Source organism: Tamandua tetradactyla, chromosome 8 (genome assembly GCF_023851605.1).
Source record: "Tamandua tetradactyla isolate mTamTet1 chromosome 8, mTamTet1.pri, whole genome shotgun sequence".
NCBI classification, from domain to species: Eukaryota; Metazoa; Chordata; class Mammalia; order Pilosa; family Myrmecophagidae; genus Tamandua; species Tamandua tetradactyla.
This window is the reverse complement of record NC_135334.1, coordinates 66573270-66595295: the sequence shown is the minus strand read 5'-3', so window position 1 is coordinate 66595295 and position 22026 is coordinate 66573270. Positions and strand designations below refer to the sequence as shown.

At 37.2% G+C, this 22026-nt stretch overlaps 1 protein-coding gene across 8 annotated transcripts in view; it reads right to left on the bottom strand.

Annotated features, from left to right (window-relative positions):
• ALG8 (ALG8 alpha-1,3-glucosyltransferase) overlaps nt 1-22026 on the bottom strand; it is a 58636-nt gene that overhangs the window by 16203 nt on the left and 20407 nt on the right. For 4 of the 8 annotated variants that reach the window (XR_013156716.1, XR_013156718.1, XR_013156721.1 and 1 more), the window contains 9 exons: nt 20824-20950; nt 20453-20556; nt 8502-8622; nt 6438-6577; nt 5098-5237; nt 3674-3771; nt 3324-3396; nt 1080-2540; nt 319-367 (listed from right to left, as the gene is read on the bottom strand). Coding sequence is in view for 2 of the 8 variants with exons in the window: in XM_077113464.1 (XP_076969579.1) it covers nt 2309-2540; nt 3324-3396; nt 3674-3771; nt 5098-5237; nt 6438-6577; nt 8502-8622; nt 20453-20556; nt 20824-20950 (1035 nt within the window). In the remaining 6 variants the exon portion in view is untranslated. Of the gene's footprint in view, nt 1-318; nt 368-1021; nt 2541-3323; nt 3397-3673; nt 3772-5097; nt 5238-6437; nt 6578-8501; nt 8623-20452; nt 20557-20823; nt 20951-21859; nt 21953-22026 lie in introns of those variants that run through there. The other 4 variants (XR_013156720.1, XM_077113464.1, XR_013156717.1 and 1 more) reach the window with 4 other exon arrangements.

Genomic DNA, 22026 nt, shown 5'->3' with positions numbered 1-22026 from the left:
GTCTTTTTATTTCTTTTTCTAAATTGATGCAAATGTTCTAAGAAATGATGAATATGCAACTATGTGATGATATTAAGAATTACTGATTGTATATGTAGAATGGAATGATTCTTAATGTTTTGTTTGTTAATTTTTTTAATTAATAAAAATAGTTTAAAAAAAAAAAAAAGCCACGTACGAAGTTTAAAGAGAAACTATGGTGCTTTGGAATGAGTCCTGGGCTGAAAAGAGGAAGCCTGGGCTCTCATCTGCATTGGGACCAATGAACTATTTCTCAGTTTGGAGCCATTTCCCTTGTGGTAATATAAAGAGGTTTACCTGATCAGAGGTTCCAGTTCTGACATTGTATCATGTGTACAATGACAACCTACAAAGCATAATTAAATTTGTCGTTACTGAGAGGAATCCAAATTAATCTTCTAATTTTACAATTTTTTTCCTTGTACATCAATTGGCAAAGATGTGAGAACGGGGCAGGCAATGATGCAGTGGCAGAGTTCTCACCTGCCATGCGGGAGACCCCGGTTCGATTCCCAGTGCCTACTCATGCAAAAAAAAAAAGCAAAACAAAACAATGTGAGGAATGACATTGGGTCACTTGCTTAAATGCTTGCACTAGTAGCCATTTAGATTTTTTTTATGGCCTGTGTGGTGTGCATCATTTATTCAAGTGTACTAAACACTAAGGATACCAAGACACAGTATGAGCTTGCTGTCAGGTTGCTAATATATCCTAAGAAAAACAGATAAACAAGAACAATCAAGCATAACAGCTATTAATGGTAGAAACTGATTCCTGGTGCAGTGAGAGCACATGGTAGGAGTACTCAATTCAGGGGGCAGGGTGGGGCTGGGGGGAGTGAAGGAGAGGATAGGATTCATAAAAATATCAGCAGATATTTGTTGAAAACTGTGTGCAGGTAGTATTCTCAAGACTTTATGTGACGATTTTTGAGATGAGGACATATGGCAAAAGAAGTTTAAATAACTTAACTATATATTAAGAATGATAGAGGTAGGATTTAAAACCAGGCTGTATGATCCTAGGGCTCCTGCTCTTAATCAGTATGCTGTACTACCTTTATAGTCATAGATATGGGAGCAGAGAAGTCGAATCTTGAGAAAGTAGGTACCACCAGATAATAGGGTAGGAGAGTCTGCAGAGAGAGGAGAGAAAAAGCAGCATGAATGAAAGCAAGCAGAAATATGAAACAGCATGGCATATTGGAAAGTTTAGGTTGTTAGGACAGCTGGAACATTGGGTATAAAGGAGACTGTGGTCAGGCTATAGTCCTTGACCCCACTGGCAAAACCCCATTTTCATCTATCTCTACAATGATAGATTCAAGAAGACCAGGAAAATAGATGGACTTAAGAAATGGGATAACTAGATTTAGTATCCCAGGATGTGACTAACCGTGGACTCTCTCTAATCTTGTTAAAGGATAATGAGTTAAAAACGTGAATAAATCCTTGTTTCATGTAGAAAAACTTTAGCTGAATCTGATGTGCAGCAGATATTGTGCAATATCTGGAATCCTGGATAAAAAGTATTAAGTACTATTAAGGAAGGGAGATGACAAAACCAGGCTGAAAAACTTTAGTTAGTTCATGTGGTTTTGAAGCATAAGCAAAGGTTTGAGAAGTGGTAGCCTTATCACAACTGAGTTACTTACTCTTAGAACAAATGAACCATACTAAATGTCTTTAACCAAATATAAGAGTAGCTATATATTGTCATCCCTGCTGCCTGGTCAGACCCCCTCTAGCTTTGTCAGTATGTCATTACATAATTTCAACAGAGGAAAAAAAAAGATCTCCTGGAACAAGGTGTACAGAATGAGAACAGTACACCATCTGTTTGTGTGCATGCCAATAAGAAATGCAGATGCTGGTAATGACCCAAAAAAATTTTTGTGAATATAAAAATTTTTTTATTTACATTTTCCTTAGTACATGATTCTAATTATGCTTTATAGCCTCACACTGGTTACAACAAGCGACAAATAATTATACCACTGATCAGTACTCATTGTTTGTCTTGAGCCAGCAGAGCAGTGTGAATAATCACAGACAATTTTAACAAGGAAGGAGAGATTTGTTTTCAATGTGTTTCACTGCTTATGGAGGGCAGGTGGCTTTTCACCATGGTGACACTCAGGTTGCTAGGCTGGGCAAGGCCAAATTTAGAAGAACTGTCCTCTAAACAGACCGACTGAAACAAATGCCTCATGCCACCAGCAACTTTCTTCAACTTCTGATTAATTTTCCATGCAATAATTGCTTGGAATATATCCAAGCAGGTTCTTTATTCATGCTTCTTTGTCTTAATAGGAGGGTCAGTCAAAACCGAAATATATAGTTTGAACCAAGCATATGTTATACCCACTGCACAATACACTGAGGTCAATAACAAAGGGATGAAGGGGTACTTTGGCTTCCAGGAGGTAAAAGGGAATATAAATTCACAGCAGACTTCCAGAGGTCCCAGGCCAAGGAGGTAGAAAGTTTCCAACCAGTTAAAAAGAGGTTTTTCTTTTCTGAAGAAAAAAGGATAGAAAAATCTGTCATCCTGATTAAGCAACATTTCCCAGCTAAAGCTTCCCCACCTGCACTGTCCTGATAAGAAGTTCAGCCAAGGCCAGACAGTCCAAAGAGTGCTTTAAATGTCAAATTTAGAAAAAATGATAATGATAGACCATTATCTCAATATCCCCAAAATACCCAATCATTCATCTGTCACTTGACTCAAACTGTCACTTAACTCAAACTGCTTGGAGAGAATTAGCTCTGCATTTAGGAGAGGGAAAGAGGCTGCATGCTGTGATACTGGAATAAGAACATGGTAGACAATATGTAATTGAATTTTTATATACATGAATATATAATATGAGTTTTTATGGACACAAACAGATATTAACTATGAAAAAGCTTTTAAAAATTAAAGAGATATTATAAAAAGTTTAGAAGAAAAAAAAATTCACCCATAATTCCACAATAAGAATCTTTATGTAATAACTTGTAGTTTTTTCCATATGCATATGTCTTCATGTGGTATTTTACTCATAATGTACTATTTTATATTTCATTTTTAGTTTTTATATTATTTTAATTTCATATTAGGTTTCAAAACCTAAATCTGTTTTGTGCCTAAGTGATGGGATTATGGGTAAGCTCTACCTTTATTTATCCATTTTTTGTTATTAAATGTTATTAAATTACTGCTACAACTTAAAAACAATTTTTAAAAGAACTAACTGATCATTTAGGAGTAAATGCTTTACAAGAGTACATACAATTTTAAATGCACTTTTTTGGATTACCTGAAAAGAGTCTTCAGTGAGGAAATACTATAGGTGGTGAAGAGTAACATGAGCAAGATTTTAATGGGGAACTCTGTTAAAAGAATAAAAAAAAATCCAGATGATAATAAGAGAAAGCTTTATGATACATAAAGTAATACAGTCACAACGGCAAGCTATATTATGCATTTTTGTGACATCTAAAGACACTAAGGATTAGGGATAAATTAGGGGTCTTATTTAATAGATTGGATGGAAATTTCTCCTTCCAAGAAGATTTTAAGGTTTTTGAATCAGATAATATTGATCTCTGGGCCCTGCAGAAAGGGGCATGGCCATCAAGTATATCTCTCTAAAAAGAAACTGTTTACCTGGTGCAGTGAAGAGCAGAGGGAAGAGGGAATAATGTCCTGTTGTGGTCAGTATCAGAAAAATCGAAGCATCTGCTGCTTTTCCCACAGACAAAAGGCTAAAAATAAAAATTCTTATAATCCTTAAAACAACAACTAAAATTTAAACTTGCAAATAGCCTGAGTAAACTACATCCATCATTACTTCTAAGCTGGCTTAAACAGAAAATAACATGCTGATCTTTGCAACAAGTTCAATTCAATTGAGAACATTAATTTTTTTAGTGGAAACATTAAGCAACTGATAGACGAATAAACCAAACTGAATTGGGGTGTGTCCAAAAAAAGAATCTTGCTTCCCTGAGTAACTGTCATATCCAAAGAAAGGGATGTTGTGGTATTGGGTGCTGCCTAGTGGTGGTAGCTAGGGAAATAGGACTTGGAGTTTTATTTCCAATTCTATAGTTCACCTTGTGGACAGTGACCTGCATCGGCTGGTGTTCAGTAGGAATTTAGACAAAAGATATTAAAGTTTTGCTCTACTTTCTAATTTGGAAACTCTAAGTTACTAAATGAATGCAGATAAACCATATACTGATCTGACAAATTTGCTTAATGTTCTTTCAGAGTCTCTCAAGATTTTTAGAAAAAAGGCTAATTCTATTATTATCTATCAGTACGGTTTCAGTTAAGCAGAAAACAAACATTAAAACATTTAATGTTTTTTCAGTATGGCATAGTGAAAAGATGACAAGATTCAGGTTCAGGTCCTAACTCTGATACCTGCTAGCTCTGCAACTTTGGACAAGTCACTTAAACTTAAGCCTTAGGGATTATACCTATTTATCCTAATTATCTTACTGGCTGTGTTGTGAGCATTAAATTAAAGAGTATAAAAAAATAGTTTTGGAAAATCTCAAGTGCTATACAAATATTAGGTATCATTCCTTATCTTGACTAGCCACATTTAACAAGGAACCATGTGACTTTAGTTTCACAGATGTGATGACATCGAAGTTCAGGCTTTTTCTACACTATGCTGCCTCTCGCTGTCCAGATCTACTACCTGGTGTTCTGCTGGTTCTTTTTTTTTTACATGGGCAGGCACCGGGAATCGAACCTGGGTCCTCCTCGGGCACGGCAGGCAAGCATTCTTGCCTGCTGAGCCACCGTGGCCCGCCCTGTTGTGCTGATTCTTAATGACTTCAGTTCCACTTACCAAAAAATGTACAAACAATACACACAATTTTGGAGACCTCAGTCTCTGTGGGCCTAAGGGCCCCAAGTTAAGTATTTCTACCCTGCCCTATTAGGAAATCTGTTCTTGTACATCTTTGCCTCTGCCTGTCTGATTGAACATGTCAAAAAGGGCCAGATCAAATGGAAGACAATAAGATCACTGTGAAATATGCCAGAAATGTTGACTGACTGAGCTCTCTGCTTACCTCATTGGGAGAATGGCTAGAAGTATGGCTTTTTCATGGACATGCCACCCAAACATGAAGGAGCTCAAGGCACAAAGAATCAGACATCGGAGAAAGCCTTTGGGCCCTTGGGGTTTAAACCAAAGACAGAAAATAGAGGGCTAGAAACAACAGGCAAAGATAAAACTTCAGTATTTTAAACAGGCTTTTCAAAACAGTATTCAGGTGAATATATTGCATCATCTCTGAAAAACAGATCTTAGACAATTTGTCATTAAATTGGGCAACTGCTTAAAGCAAAAAAAAAGACATCCGAAAACATATTTAACTCATTAAAATTAATTCTACTCACCAAAAGTTACTAATGAGTGTGATAATTAAGTTCTAGGAAATCCAGTATAATCCATTATATTACATATTCAAATTTAATTAACTTATAGCCACTTACCCTGTTAGGTCAAATCACAAATGCTTATAGATATTTTGGGGCTAATAATATGTTATATTTCACCATATTAATAAAAAAACTTACCTAGCTTTGTGTGTTGGAGCATCATTTACAATAAAACTATGGCCTTTAATATACAGCTTAAAAGGCTGAGATTTTTAGAAAAAAGGTTTTTACCTCAGCTAGAATACGTGAACAAGCAGGCCAGCAGAGTTCACTTACCTACACACCATTAATGCCACATATTTAAGTGGAGTCAGGTGTCTTGCTAGTAGGCTTATCTTTTAGAAACCAAATTAAAACTGAGTATAGTTATTAATACAAATAAGTTGTTTATATTGAAATCGAGTAAAATGATATCATGAGTTGAGAGCATCATGAAGGCTCACTGACAAAAACAACTATGAGTTGCCTATAAAAGCATCATCTCACTCATATTAGTACCTTATCTAAAAAAGAATCCTATCTGGTAGTAGTATACCCATTGTGGATCCTCTCAATTCATTATCATCATCAATATAAAGTGTCCATATAGCCCACACACATTTAGATTTTTTGATCATTAGCCATAGATTAAAAAAAAAAATAACCCAAACACCCACATGTCCCCGCCACAAACATTTTCTCCTTTGCCACACAGGTTGGTCCATGCCCCTCATCCCTAGGGTTTTCCTTTTTCCCTCAGAACAAGGTTAACTGATGGTCTAATAGCCACTGGAAAGAATCCCTCTTACTAGTAATCCTGTCTTGTGATGTTTTAAATTACTCTAAAAATTGCTGAGAAGAGTCTCAATCTGCAGGATTATAGGAATTTATCCTACATTTTGAAAAGCTTAAAAGTTGCAATTCAATCAGGTACACCAAAGAAAAGCAGAAAGACTCAAGAAATAAGTACCATCTGTTGAGTTCTTACCAGTATGGCAATCAGAGTGCAGATGAGGGTTGCCAAGGGAGTCACTGAGGGAAGGACTGTGTGTTGGAACTGTTGAACCAAACCACTTGTCATTGAGGCCTTGGGAACCTTGTTGGGATCAAGAAGTTCCAATTTCAAACCTATTGAGTAAGTAAAACATTTCATTTTGTTCTATTTTTGTCAATAGAAGACCATATTACAACAATCAATGCCTTGGGGAAAAAAAGCTACCAAATCTTACTGCTGATTAAAGGTCAACATTTTATTAACTCAATTTTGTATCACTACCTAAAATGCCTATGATGTTAAGATTATACTACAAAAAGCAGTTGTGTGCATCGGGACAAGGAGAGTCTGAACATCTATCCTGTCTTTTGTCTAATGCCACTCAGTCAGTGATGTGTGGAAAAGGTATAAACTATCAAATATTTTTTTATTTTCTATTTATTTACCTCTTTCCCTTTTCCCTTCGGTCTGTTGATTTCCTTAAAGCTAATAACTATCTCCCTGAAACACACAGTTGCCTAGCCTGTCAATGATTTTCCAAGTAAGGTGTAAGGTATCTTTGAGGAGACAGATATGTAACATAAAGTACACTCAGTTTCCTGACTCAGGCAAGGCCACTGGCCTTGTGCCTTATACTATGCTGGCTCTTTATGGCCTTTTTTTTTTTGTTTTGAAATATAAATGCTAAGAAATTACTGTGTAACAACAATATGTACATATGTCAATGCTAGATTCACAGTGGGTGAGGGACACCAAATTTATCAAATTATAATTTCCTACAAGTATGCATCAAAAACAGTAATTGTAGCTTTAGTTATACACTAAGCATCTACCATGTGTCAAGGGCTATGCAACCATTACTTTTAGCCCCCTGAGGCACAGAGGAATGGAGTAATTTGCCTAAAGCCACACAACTAATAGGTGGTAAAATTGAGCCCTGGTCTGTCTGGCTGCAAAGCCTCTGCTATGTTATCCTAGCATTTCTTTACTCTTGTATTTGCTCCTTATAACACACTATGTGGAAAGAGATAAAATACTATTATCCCCAAATAACAGTGAAGAAAGTAAGACTGGAGGAATCAGATGACTGCTCAATACAGCACAGAATACAGGTTATACAGATGGGCCTCCAAACCAAGTCATTAGACTTTAGATCAGGGGTCCACAAAACATAGCCCAAGGTCCAAATCCAGTCTGCAGCCTGTTTGTGCACAACTCTGAAGCTATGAATGTTTTTTACATTTTTAAAGAGTTAGGAAAAAAACACCACCACCACTGGAAGTGGTCTACCAAGCCTAAAATATTTACTATCTAGACTGTTATAGAAAAAGCTTGCTGACCTCTGCTCTATTTTTCCACCAAGCCAGCCTTATTTACAAATAAGAGACTGAGTTATTCCAAAATGTGTTATAATCAGTGGAACCATCACAAGGCATAAATTATTTTTCATCACAACCCAAATTTAAAAGCACAGCCTACTCCAAATGTCATCTGCCCTTTTTTTGGAGCTAAGGTGTCTTTTTCTGGATGCTTTAGTTTGGACATTTTTATGGCTTTAGAACTGTAAACGTGCAACCTAATAAATTCCCTTTTTTAAAAGAAGAAGAAAAAAGCATAGCCTAGGGTTTTCTGTTTCTTCTCATCTCATGCTAAAATACATGCCCATCATTTTCCTTATTGGTTCAGTACCCAGAATCACAACTTACTTATTGTTTTTTGTTTCTTCATATGTTTATATTTAAAAGTAGGGTAAATTCTGCAGAACCTTATTTAAGGCAAAAATTGCCTTTTAAAATGTGTTTAAAAATATTTAAATATTTCATTTTCCCCAAGGAAATCAACTTCTTTACTACAAAGAGCTCTTATAAGGTATGCCATCAGCATGCTTTTTACTGCACTGCAGCCTGAGTCCCAAGAACTGTTCATCTTGAAAACTGAAACACAGGACTGGAAAACAAAACAGTTCAGTCATATTCAAAACACAGAGTATATTTTTCCATTCTAGAAATGATTAATTCTTTCAATATTATGGTCTAAGTAAAAGGCTTGTTACTATACCAATGACAGATAGCACTTTGTCTAAAGCATTGTACAAAGCCCAAAAATTTGGAGCCCAGTATGCATGGCAGAGGCCCCTCTTGAAAGGGAAGAGTCGTGAAAAGACTTGAGGCAGCTGGTTCTGTGGAAAAGAGAAATGAAACCAATTAAACAGTGATCAATCTTTTCCAAATTTAAAAAGAGAAACAGGAACTGTCTATGGCATAATGCGTAGGAAGTTACTAGTTTTGGTTCCCAGTCTTTACTTCTTAAATAAGTAGTTTGTGATCCTGAGCAGTCCACAGAACTTTTTTTTTTAACATGGGCAGGCACAAGGAATTGAACCCGGGTCTCTGGCATGGCAGGCGAGAACTCTGCCACTGAGCCACAGTTGCCTGCCCTAGGATATCTTTTTGTCTAACCCTCTCATCTGTTCGAGTGTGGCAAGATAATGAACATATTTTGAATACCAGTCAAGTACTGCTAGGCAATAAATACAATGGAAATATTTACAAGGGGCAAGAAGAATACAGACAAAAGCTCATCTAAATCTACTGGAGAGAAAGAAAGACTTTACAAAAGATGCAAAGCTTTTTTTTTTTAATTAATTTTTAAAAATATAACAACAAATGCAAACATTCTTAACATATGATCATTCCATTCTACATATATAATCAGTAATTCACAATATCATCACATAGTTGCATATTCATCATCATGATAATTTCTTAGAACATTTGCATCAATTCAGAAAAAGAAATAAAAAGACAACGGAAAAAAATTCATACACACCATACCCCTCCCTTTCATTGCTCACTAGCATTTCAATCTACTAAATTTATTTTAACATTTGTTCCCCCTATTATTGATTTTTATTCCATATGTTCTACTCATCTGTTGACATAAAAGGAGCATCAGACACAAGGTTTTCACAATCACACAGTCACATTGTGAAAGCTATATCATTATTCAATCATCATCAAGAAACATGGCTACTGGAACACAGCTCTACATTTTCAGGCAGTTCCCTCCAGCCTCTCCATTACATCTTGAATAACAAGGTGATATCTACTAACTGCGTAAGAATAACCTCCAGGATAATCTCTCGACTCTGTTTGGAATCTCTCAGCCATTGCCACTTTGTCTCATTTCACTTTTCCCACTTTTGGTCGAGAAGGTTTTTCTTAGTCCTAATTTTAAGTAGGTTTGACCTATCCTTTGTGGGGTTAAGTTTCATATGAACAAACCTCGAGAGTGGGGACTCAGCCTATTGCTTTGGTTGTCCCCACTGCTTGTGAGAATATCAAGAATTCTCCACTTGGGGAAGTTGAATTTTCCCCCTTTCTTACCATTCCCCCAAGGGGACTATGATGCAATGCTTTTTAATTTTAGCAGGAAGTAAAATAACTTACATTGATTTCAGAGTAAGGGAAGAAAAGAAAAAATATTTCTTGAAAATCTGTAGCATTCTAACCACTTTTGGTACAATCTTCACATCTGGACCTCACCACAACACTATTCTTTTATCATGTGGACAAGAATACTCAAAGAAGCTGAATACAAAAGCATCCTTCATATGCAAATTATTCAGGCTCTAAATTCAGATAGTAAGTTTGGGTAGGGAGGGATAACTATAATTTGTCCACTTAGGAAGTAAAGAATCCAAAATTCAAATACTGTTCTAACTAGAAAGCTCATGTTCTTTCTACTGTACCATGCAGCCACTGTTGGGATAGTATTACATACTAGACCTGGGGGAGTAGAGGCAAAGGACAACACCCTATCTTTACTGCCAGCCCCAAATAAGGCATCATCCTTAACTTTCCAATTTAGTATTCAGTTGATGAGACAAATATATATGAAATGACAAAAAAGATCTCAGATGAAAAAATAACATTGTAAAAACACTAAATAACAAAAATGATTAGAACTTCTGTTTATTAACAGGCACATCCCAGGTGTACACACCTGAGGAGCAGAGACTGCTAGATTACTAGCCCTTCCTCAATATCACTTTCTTCTTTCTTCCTCAGTAACAATCTTTAACCATGGCTGCCCTAAATAAACACTACACTTTCCCACCTCCCTTGAAGTAAGGCAGCCACGTGACAACATTCTGACAAATAGGATAGAAGCAGAGAATTGTATATGGTAGCTTTCAGAATGGTTTTTTTTTTTTTTTTTTTTTCAGAATGGGTTTGTTTTTAAAGGAAGAAGCATGCTCTTCTCTCTTTCTTTTCCTACTGACTAGAATATGGACATGATGATGGCTGGAGTTGGAGGAGCCAATGTGGGTCATAAGGTGACTTTGGGAATGGAGGTTACACATGGTAGAGCAACAAGATAGAGGGAACCTGGATCCCTGACATCATGGATTGCCATGGCGGAATGAATGTCTTCTATGTTTAAATGACTGGGGTTCTCCGTAGTTATAGCCAAGCTTAATCCTAAATGATACATACCTTGTAAAATGATACATTTTATTTAATCCTCACAACAGTCCTAAGAATTAGTTCTCACTTCTGCTTTACAGATGCACAAACCAAACCTTAAAGAGAGATTAAGTGACTTGCTCAAAGTCACACAGCAATGAGATAGATGGCAGTGCTGCAGTTTAAACTCGGGTTGGATTGTAGAGCTCCATATTCATAACCACTACCACTAATCCCACACAGGCCATGCTTCTTAAAGCACTTTACTAGATCTAATCCGAGAGACAAAGGAAAAAACATTAAATTCCTACCATCTTATCTCTACTTTCAATTTTTACCCTCTTTTTCTCTTAAGAAAGCCAAGCTTCTTTCAGGTCAGTGGAAGTCTCTGGCTCCATTTCCTTACTTCTCAGTCACCTCTCTCCTCCCTATAGTCTGGCTTCTTCTCTGACCCCTCCACTAAAACTGCTCTCATACAAGCAGACCAAATCCATTTCAGTTTTACTCTGTTTGAACTTTTAGGAGCAACTGATATGGCTGACAATGTCCTTCCTTTTCAGAACACTTTCCCTTTGACATTCATGGCCCAACACTCCTGGTCCCCTCCTACTTCTCTGGTGGCTCCTTTTCTCTTTTGTGGTGCTGTAGGTTCTACCTCTCAAATCTCTCTCAAATTGCCCACTCTCTCCATGCCCTTGATCTCTTCCCCAGCCCAGACCATCATCATTTTTTTTTTTTTTTTTTTTTTTTTTTTTAAAGAGAGAGGGAGGAAAGGAAGGAAAGACAGAGAAGGAAGGAAGGATGGAAGGAAGGAAGGGAGGAAGAAAGGGAAACATTTTAAAACATTTTCTTGTTTTATTATATTTTGTTTGTTTGTTTGTTTTTTACATGGGCTGGGGCCGGGAATCGAACCGGGGTCCTCCGGCACGGCAGGCAAGCACTCTTGCCCGCTGAGCCACCGCGGCCCGCCCCCATCATCATTTTTGACTCTTCAGCAGTCTCTTGGTTCCCTATTTTCCCTCCTGCCCTCCTGCAATCCAGTCTCCATACAGCAAGCCAAGTGATCTTTCTAAAACACAAATCTTATCACCTCTTTCCCCTGCTTAAAACCCTTCAAGGTTCCTACTGTCCCAGGAAAACTCTTTAATATATCCACTATCTGACCCGTATCTACTTTTCTTATCCAGCCTCATCTTTCACGACTCTCTTTCTTGCACTATTTGCAGTTCTATGCTTTCTCACCTCAGGACTTCACAAGTTTTGGCCTGGAACTCTCTCTCGTTTTTTTCACCTGCCCTTCACCTGATTTAATTCTACTATTCATCATTCAAATCTCAGCTTAAATGCCATCTGTTCTAGGAGCACGATTGCCTGGCTCCTAGACTAGGGGAGTGCTCTGCTTCATGTGTTTCCATAGCACTTGATTTCTATTTCAGTATGCATCATTCCTTACAGCTGTTACTTACTGAATGCTTTCCTTATTCACTAGAATTAAAGCTTCACAAGGTGGGCTGGTTTAAAATTGTTATATACCCCAGAAAAGCCATGTTCTTCTAATCGACTCCTGTGGGTGGAAACCTCTTGTGGATAAGACTTTCTTATTAGATTTTTCCAAGGAGATGTTACCCACCCAATTCAAGGTGGGCCTTAATCCTTTTATTTGAGCTCTATATGAAGAGAATAAAAGGCAGAAAACATAGAGCACAGAGCCAACATAGAGAGAGCTCAGAGACAACACAGAGAGCAGAGAGATGAAACCAAGATACAGACGTTTGGAGATGCAGAAGGAAATGCCCCAGGAGATGCCAGAAACCGAGAGAGCCATTTGAAACCAGAAGCTGGAGAGAAGGAAAGCAAACGTCACCGTGTGCCTTCCCATGTAACAGAGAAACACTAGATATCATAAGCCTTTCTTGAGTGAAGGTATCCTCTTATTGATGCCTTAATTTGGACATTTCACAGCCTTAGAGCTGTAAATTTGTAACCTAATAAAGACCTTTGTAAAAGCCAATCCATTTCTGGCAGCTTTAGCAAACCAAAACACAAGGGTAGCAAAATTCTGTTTTTCACTGTTATGTCTACACAAAGCATGATACAAATAAGGTGTGCAATAAATATATGACAAGCAAATTAATTCAGAGTGAATTAACTTTAATAGCAATGGTACATTATATTTGCAAAGCTCACTATGGTTTACAAAACACATCCCATATGTTAATTATCTCAATATATATAATTAAGTATTATATTGGGTCTTTGGGACAGATCTTTTTATCCCCTTCTAGAGTTGTGAAAACTAAGGCTGAGAAATGAGTCTTACCCTGCTCAACTTTGCAGGTAAGTAACAGACCTAATAGTTCAAGTTCAGTGCTCTTTCATACCAGTTACCTTCCTAGAGCTCATCAGCAAAAGCTGATTTAAAACATAACTTTTTAAAACATAAATTGCTTTATTACTATATTATATTCTGCTTCACGTCTGTAGATGGAAATGCAAGTCAACTCAATCTCTGTACAAAAGATATTTGTACCTTCCATAAAATTTGTCACTTGCTTGGAAATAAATATTCCAATCTATAAACATTTGCAACACAGACTTAGAAAGAACACCAGATATGACCACGAGATTTCTGGCATATTTTCACTCCCAAACTCAATGGACAATTATGTAAACACCTGGGTCCTGGTATACCAGGTTTGATTTTAGAGTAGAACACCTTTTAAAGTGAGGATTAACAAATTCCAATCAAGTTGTTATTAAGTATAATGCCAACTATCTAAGGCAATGGTTCTAGCTCTAGGTGGGCAGGAATCACCTGCAGAGCTGAAAGGGGAAGGAGGGTAAGCAGAGATGCCTGGGATTTAGCCCAAACCCACTAAATCAGAATCAAGGGGAGAATTTTTCCTTCTTTTTATTTTGATAAATTTCAGACATACAGAAAACAGAATAGTATAATGAGTCCCTATGACATACTACCCAGTTTCAATAATTCGCAACTCAGCCGACCTTGTTTCAATTTCATTTACTTCACCACTCACTTTCCCAACCCCTACACTATTTCAAAGCAAATCCCAGACACTGTCATTTCATCCATAAATATTTTAGTATGAGTGATGGTTAGGTTCAGGTGTCAACTTGGCCAGGTGATGGCGCCCAGTTGGCTGGTAAGGCAAGAACTGGCCTAATCATTACTCCAAGGATACTTCATGGCTGGCTGATAAACCAAAAGGTTGGTTTATTAAATCATCAGCTGATTGCATTTGTAGCTGATTACATCTACGAACAACTAAGGGTGTGTTTTCCCCAGGGAGCAAATCCAATCAGTTGGAAACTCTTAAGGGAGAAGAGAGAATTTTCATTTCATTTTCAGCCAGCCAGCTTCTCCTGTGGAGTTCTTCATGGACCTTCATTGGAGTTGCTAGCCTCGTGGCCTGCCCTACGGATTTTGGACTCTTGCTGCATGAGATACTTTTATAAATCTCATATTTACAGATATCTCCTGTGGGTTCTGTTTCTCTAGAGAACCGTGACTAATACAGTATGTATCTCAGTCTAAATGATATAAGAACCAATGGGTTAAAAGAAGGCATCAACTATAAAATGATTCAGGCACTCCTATTCTTAGGGCTCTCTTTCCTTTCAGGTTTTAGGTATGGGCTTAAGTGCTTTAGATGCAAGGGAAAAGTGACCACTTCTGTGCTAGTCTATTTTATCCATTAACCTGGGTTAGAAGTTAACTGATATGTTAGCTCCTTTTGGCCAAATTTTATGAAGTTCAGAACTGCAAATTCTACCTTGTAGTAGTTTGAAGTTGTCTGTTTCCTAGAAAAACATGTTCTTAAAGTTAATCCATTCTTTTGGGCATGAACCCATTGTTAGCAGGGGTGATGAGGTTATTGAGTTAAGGTGTGAACCACCTCAATCAGGATGAGTTTTAATCCCATTACTGGAATCCTTATAAGTGGTATCAAATTTAGACAGAGTGAGAAAGGAAGGAAGAAGCTGAAATCAATGAAACCCAGAAGAGAAGAGACAGATCAATAGAGGCAGCCATGCACCTTGCCATGAGAAAGAGGAGCAGCCAGTACTATAACACTGGTCTAATGGAAGAAAGCATTGCCTTGATTTGGACATTTTCCCAGCCTCAAAACTGTGAGCAATAAACTCCCGTTGTTTAAGAAGACCCATTTTATGGTTTCTGCTTTAAGCATAACAACCTAGAAAACTAAAACTCACCTCCAAGTCAATAACAAGCAGTCTGAACTCAGCACACTTTCTGCCTTGGCCCAACGCATGAAATTTGTGGAAAGACGATGTGCTAAACTAAGCGATGTTCTTGAAGTTTTCATAGAACTCTGTGTGGACAGTTGTGTGTGATATATATACATATTTTTACGTTCTTTTTTTTTTTATTTATGACATATAACCACATACAAACACAAACATTCTTACATATGATCATTCCATTCTTGTTACATTATCAATAACTCACAATATCATCAAATAGTTGTATATACATCATGATCATTTGTTAGAACATCTGCATCAATTCAGAAATAAATAGACAACAGAAAAAAATTCATACATACCATACCCCTTACCCCTCTCTTACATTGATCACTAGCATTTCAATCTACTAAATTTACTTTAACAATTGCTCCCCCTATTATTTATTTATTTTTAATCCATGTGTTTTTCTCGTCTGTTGACAAGGTAGATAAAAGGAGCATCAGACACAAGGTTTTCATAATCACACAGTCACATTGCGAAAGCTATGTCATTATATAATCATCTTCAAGAAACATGGCTACTGGAGCATAGCTCTACATTTTCAGGCAGTTCCCTCCAGCCTCTCCATCACACCTTAATTAAATAGGTGATATCTGTGTAATGCGTAAGAATAATCTTCAGGATAACCTCTCAACTCTGTTCGGAATCTCTTAGCCATTGACACTTTATTTTCTCTCATTTAGCTCTGTCCCCTTTGGGTTGAGAAGGTTTTCTCAATCCCTTGATGCTGAGTCCCAGCTCATTCTAGGATTTCTGTCCCACATTGCCGGAAGATCCACACCCCTGGGAGTCATGTCCCATGTAGAGAGGGGGAGGGCAGTGAGTTTGTTTGTCATGTTGGCTGTGAGAGGCCACATCTGAGCAACAGAAAATGTTCTCTTGGGGGTGACTCTTAGGCCTAATTTTAAGTAGGCTCAGCCTATCCTTTGCAGGGTTAAGTTTCATATGAACAAGCCCCAAGATTGGGGGCTCAGCCTATTGCTTTGTCTGAAAATGTTTTAATTTCTCCCTCATTTTTGAAGGACAATTTTGCTGGATATAGAATTCTTGGTTGGCAGGTTTTCTCTTTTAGTAATTTAAATATATCATCCCACTGTCTTCTTGCCTCCAGGGTTTCTGCTGAGAAATCTACGCATAGTCTTATTGGGTTTCCATTGTATATGATAGATTGCTTTTCTCTGGCTGCTTTCAAGATTCTCTCTTTCTGTTTGACCTCTGACATTCTGATTAGTAAATGTCTTGGAGTACGTCTATTTGGATCTATTCTCTTTGGGGTACTCTGCACTTCTTGGATCTGCAATTTCAAGTCTTTCATAAGAGTTGGGAAATTTTCAGTGATAATTTCCTCCATTAGTTTTTCTCCTCCTTTTCCCTTCTCTTCTCCTTCTGGTATACCACAACACATATATTCATGCACTTCTTATTGTCTTTCAATTCCCTGAGTCCCTGCTCATATTTTTCCATTTTTTTCCCCTATGTTTTCCTTTTCTTGTTGGATTTCAGATGTTCTGTCCTCCAGTTCACTAATCCTATCTTCTGCTTCTCGAAATCTACCATTGTAGGTTTCCATTGTTTCTTTCATCTCTTCTACTGTGCCTTTCATTCCTATAAGTTCTGTGATTTGTTTTTTCAGACTTTCAGTTTCTTCTTTTTGTTCCTTCCTTGCCTTCTTTATATCCTCCCTCAATTCATTGATTTGATTTTTGATAAGGTTTTTCTTGTCTGTTCGTATATTCTGAATTAATTGTTTCAACTCCTGTATCTCATTTGAATTGTTGGTTTGTTCCTTTGACTGGGCCATTATCTTCAATTTTCTTAGTCTGATTTGTTATTTTTTGCTGGCAACTAGGCATTTAATTACCTTAATTAGTTTATTCTGGAGATTGCTTTCACTTCTTTTACCTAGGGTCTTCTTGCTGGATGAATTTGTTGTCTATTTGTTCTCTGACATTCAGTTCAGCTTTTTCTGGACCTCTAGTTTAGGTGTTGTTTAACAGAGGATAATTTTTCAGTTCTTGTTTTCTTGTTTCTTGCCCAGCCTGTACGGTGTCTTCCCCCCCCTCCCCCTCTTAAGAGGGTCTACTTAGGTATTACAGATCCCAGCTGGATTTTCCCGGACCAAACTGGCCTCTTATCAGGAGGAAAGAGTCTCCTGTGTCAGTTTTCCTTGAAGGTGAGACTCAGAAGGTTGAAAGACTTTCCTATGAAGTCTCTGGACTCTGTTTTTCTTATCCTGCCCAGTATGTGGTGCTTGCCTGCCTGCAGGTCCCACCAGCATAAGATGATGCGGTACCTTTAACTTTGGCAGACTCTCCCTGCTGGGGCATGGTGGAGACAGAGAGGTTGTAGGCTGGTTTTAATGGCTTCAAATTAACAAGCCCTGGTGTCTGAGATCCTTAAGAGAGGGATTCCACCTGAGCTGGGCTTCACCCCTCCCCTGGGGAAGGCACAGGCTCCAAACAAGCCCTCAAACAAGCTTGTTTCTGCCTATGCCTGGAGCAGTTGCAGCCTGAGAAGTCCTGCCGCTGTATCCAAAGGCAGTCAAGCCTTTGTAAAAATGCAGCCACAAAAACCTCTGTTTCTTTTTTTTTATTTTTTCCGTCAGCCCTGCCCCCTTGGCGCCAGGGCAGAAATGAATGAACTGTGCTTTGACCAGGTTCACCTGAGCTGGGGGCCTATTTTTGATTGTCAGAGCTTGCTAATTGTTTACCTGCTGCTGGTAAAGTCTCTTTCCTTTACCCTCTGGGAAGCAGCCAGTGGGGGAGGGGCGCCGGCCGCCACAGCTTGGGGTCTTATGGTTCAGGGGTGTGGCTCGCAGCCGGTCCAGCTGGTCCAGATTGGGGTATGCTGTGTGTCCGGTCACTGATATAGCCCCAGGAGCTGTTCTGTACTGTTTCTGGTTATTTAGTAGCTGTTCTGGAGGACAAACTAAATCGTGCACATTGTTAAGCTGCCATTTTGGCTGCTGCTCCATCAGCCTACAGCTTTGGTTGTCCCCATCCGTTGTGAGAATATCAAGAATTCTCCAGTTGGGGAAGCTGAATTTTCCTCCTTTCTTACCATTCCCCCAAGGGGACTATGCAAATACTTTTTTATTCACTGTTCAAATCACTCTGGGATTTATCGGTGCATCACTCTGCACAAACCTACAAAATTTCATGCCCTACTCAAGGTTCCAAGTATTATGGTGTTCAATTAAGCCGTCCACATAAGTTATATTAGGAAATGCACTATTCGAAATATAAATTTTATACCAAATAAACATTTTTTTTGCTTTAGTCTCACACATAAGTTAAAATTTTAAAATATTAATTACTATCTATTTTCAACATCCTGCAGTATTGACATTTCTTTGTTCTTCCTTATGCAAAACATTTTTAAATTTGTATATTTAGTCACTATCATTATAAACTCTAGGCATTCCTAGAGTATACTATCTCAGTCTTTATTGTCTATCTTTCCTTCTGATTTCATTTGTGCCCCCAGGCCTCCTCTCTCTATCATTCTCACATTCAACTTCATTCAGTGTTCTAACATTATTGTATTATAGTTAGGCAGTATTGTGCTATCCGTTTCTGAATTTTTACAATCACTCCTGTTGCACAATCTGTATCCCTTCTGCTCCAATTACCCAATATCTATCCTATTTCTATCTTCTATGGTCTCTGTTACCAACTGAAATTCTCCAAGTTCATTCACTAACGTTAGTTCATATCAGTGAGACCATTGTGGGTGATATTTTAAAGTGAAAAACTCTCATGTCCAACTCTCCACTGCTAAAATTGAGAGTAGTGGAAGACTTGGGAGAAAAGATTTTCACAATTCAGTAATGGTTTGTTATTTATATAGATATTTAAAATCTTTGAGTTTGACTTGTTTGTCAGTAATGTTTGAATCTTACCAAATTGAGACAATTCCCACAAGGAAAACAACAAAGAAAAAAACCAGATAAAATGGACTTCATCAAACTTAAAACTTTTGTGCAAAGGACATCAACAAGAAAGTGAAAACACAACTTACAGATTGGAAGAAAATAAATGCTAACCATATATCTGATATGGGTTTAATACCCACAATATATGAAGAACTGCCACAACTCAACATAAAGACAAATAACCCAATTATAAAATGGGCAAATAACTTGAATAGACATTTCTCCAAAGAAGATATACTAATGGCCAATAAGCACATGAAAAGATGCTCAACATCAATGGTCATGAGGGAAATGCAAATCAAAGTCACAATGAGATACAACTTCCTACCCACTAGGATAGTTATTATTAAAAAAGCAGAAAACAAATCCTGAAGAGGATATGGAGAAATTAGAACCCTCATATACTATTAGCAGGAATTTAAAATGGTGCAGCCACTATGGAGTCAGTTTGGTGGTTCCTCAGAAAGTTGAACAACCATGACCTGGGAATCCTACTTCTTGGTATACACCCAAAAGAAGTGAAAGCAAGAACTTAGATATCTGTACATCAGTGTTCATAGTTGCATTATTCAAAATAGCCAAAAGGTGGAAACAACCCAAGTGTTCATCAACAGATGAATGGATAAACAAAATGTGGTAAATATACAAAACAATGTAATATTATTCAACTGTGGAAAAGAAAGAGGTTGTGATACATGTGACAACATGGATGAACCTTGAAGACATGCTGAATGAAATGTCAGACACAAAAAAATGTACTGTATGTTCCTGCTTACATGAAATACCTAGAATAAACAAATTTAGAGACAGGAGATTACAGGTTACCAGGGGCCAGGTGTGGTGGTGACAGGAATAGGGAGTTATTGCTTAATGGGTACAGAGTTTCTGTTTGACCTAATGAAAAAGTTTGGGTAACGGATGTTGGTGATAGTACAATATTGGGAATGTAATTAATACCACTGAATTGTACACCTGAAAGAGGTTAAAATGTGAAATCTTGAGTTGTATGTTACAATGAATTAAAAAAAAAAGCAACGCGTAAAATAATTTACACAGTATGATTCCAATGGAGTTTAGGAAAAAAGTGCGTGTGTGATATACAATGCAGTAGACACATATGTACATATACGTATTTGAATATGCACAAAAAAGATCAGAAAAGATACCATCCTTTCTTTAGGGAGTCATAATGGAGAGGAGAAAGAGAGGGGTAACTTTTATTTCTTATATTCCTGACTTTATTTTTTCCCAAACAATAGCAGCAACAAAATACATACATTACTTAATTATTATTATTTTTTATAAAAAGGGCTTACCAAGGCCAGGAAAGGACCCAATGAAAGAGCAGAAACTAGGAAAACAATCAGTCCCAAGGAAATAACACGGACAAAGCTGAAACTGTTCCATCGAATGGATCCATCTACAGAAAAGGAACACTGTCATTAAGCAGGGGCATGGAAAGCCATAATATATAATATATGCTAAAATTAGAAGTATTCCCCAGTGGCACACCAAACTTTATGATGTAGCAAGAGCACAAAAAGTCAGAATAGGTAAAGGGATTATAGGGTCAGTAGCTGTGAGAAATTTGTTGTATGTCATAAAACCCTCTTGCTAAGCCAGCAACCAAACCATTATAACCAGGGGAAAAAAATAAAAAAAGATTTTGCTACATCCTAAAACTTGCCTGGTTTATCTGCAGTGAAACAGTAAGATCGTAGCAGATATACACCATAAGCTGGTGCTACGTAGAGGAAGATGTGCTTGAAATGTAGGAGAATGGCAAAGAGAAATGCTCCTTCCATATGCCTTTTCTAGGAGATTTAAAAGGAAAATATCACTTTAATATTCAGGGTAAACTAAATGCAGTATGTATTCTGGATTGGGTCCTGGAATAGAAAAAAGCCATTAGTGGAAAAACTGGAGAAATTTGAATGTATCAATACAGGTTTCTTAGTTCCATTTACCATGGTTACACAAGAATGTTAACATTAGAGGAAACTGGGTGAGGGATATACAGGAATTCTTTGTACTATCTTTGCAATTTTTCTGTAAATTTAAAATTATTACAAAAAGTTTATTAAAAATAAAATTATATGTATCTCTTAAGACATATTCTAAATGCTTACAAATGAAATATATTTGGGATGTATGTTTCAAAATAACTGTGCACAAGTATGCATAGAGAATCTCTGAACTATTTTCTCTGCTTCTGTACATGATTTAAATTTTCTATAATAAAAGTTTTTTAAATTCAGGTTAAATATTCTACAGGCAAATAAGAATAGAAGCAAGTGATTTCAGCTGGATTTTATACCGAGTTTAGTAGTTTAAACCTTCAGTGTTTCAACAAATATTAAGTACTAAGCTCGAAGCTGAAGTATAGCATGTCATCAATTAACACCACGCTGTAAATTTTGCCTGACGGAGCTAGAGCACCGATAATTCAATCACATCCAACTCCTTCCAGTTTTACAATTGCTGGAGTTGATTTCCAAAGAGGAGTTGAGAAAAAGGGTATGAATGAATACATACAATGGTATGCTACCAAAGAATCATTTAAATTTTTTACTAAATTAAACCTTATATAGCAATATATGAGGCAGAAGGCACCAGGCATAGCATTTGATCCTAACAAACTACCTTGGAGAACTAAAGCTATTTTGATTTTTTTTTTAGAAAAAGAGTTAACTATAACTAAATAATGTCTCAATTCTACCTACCTTGTAGGAATTTTGGAAAGATCAAATGAGATAATTATCCTGGGGTACAACAAAGGAAACTGCCAAAGGGACCAAAGAATCATCATGTGTGGTCTACAATAGAAAGGTTTAAAAATAGTAAGAATGGGATGCTTCCAGGTTTCTTTTTACCAATTTTATAATTTATT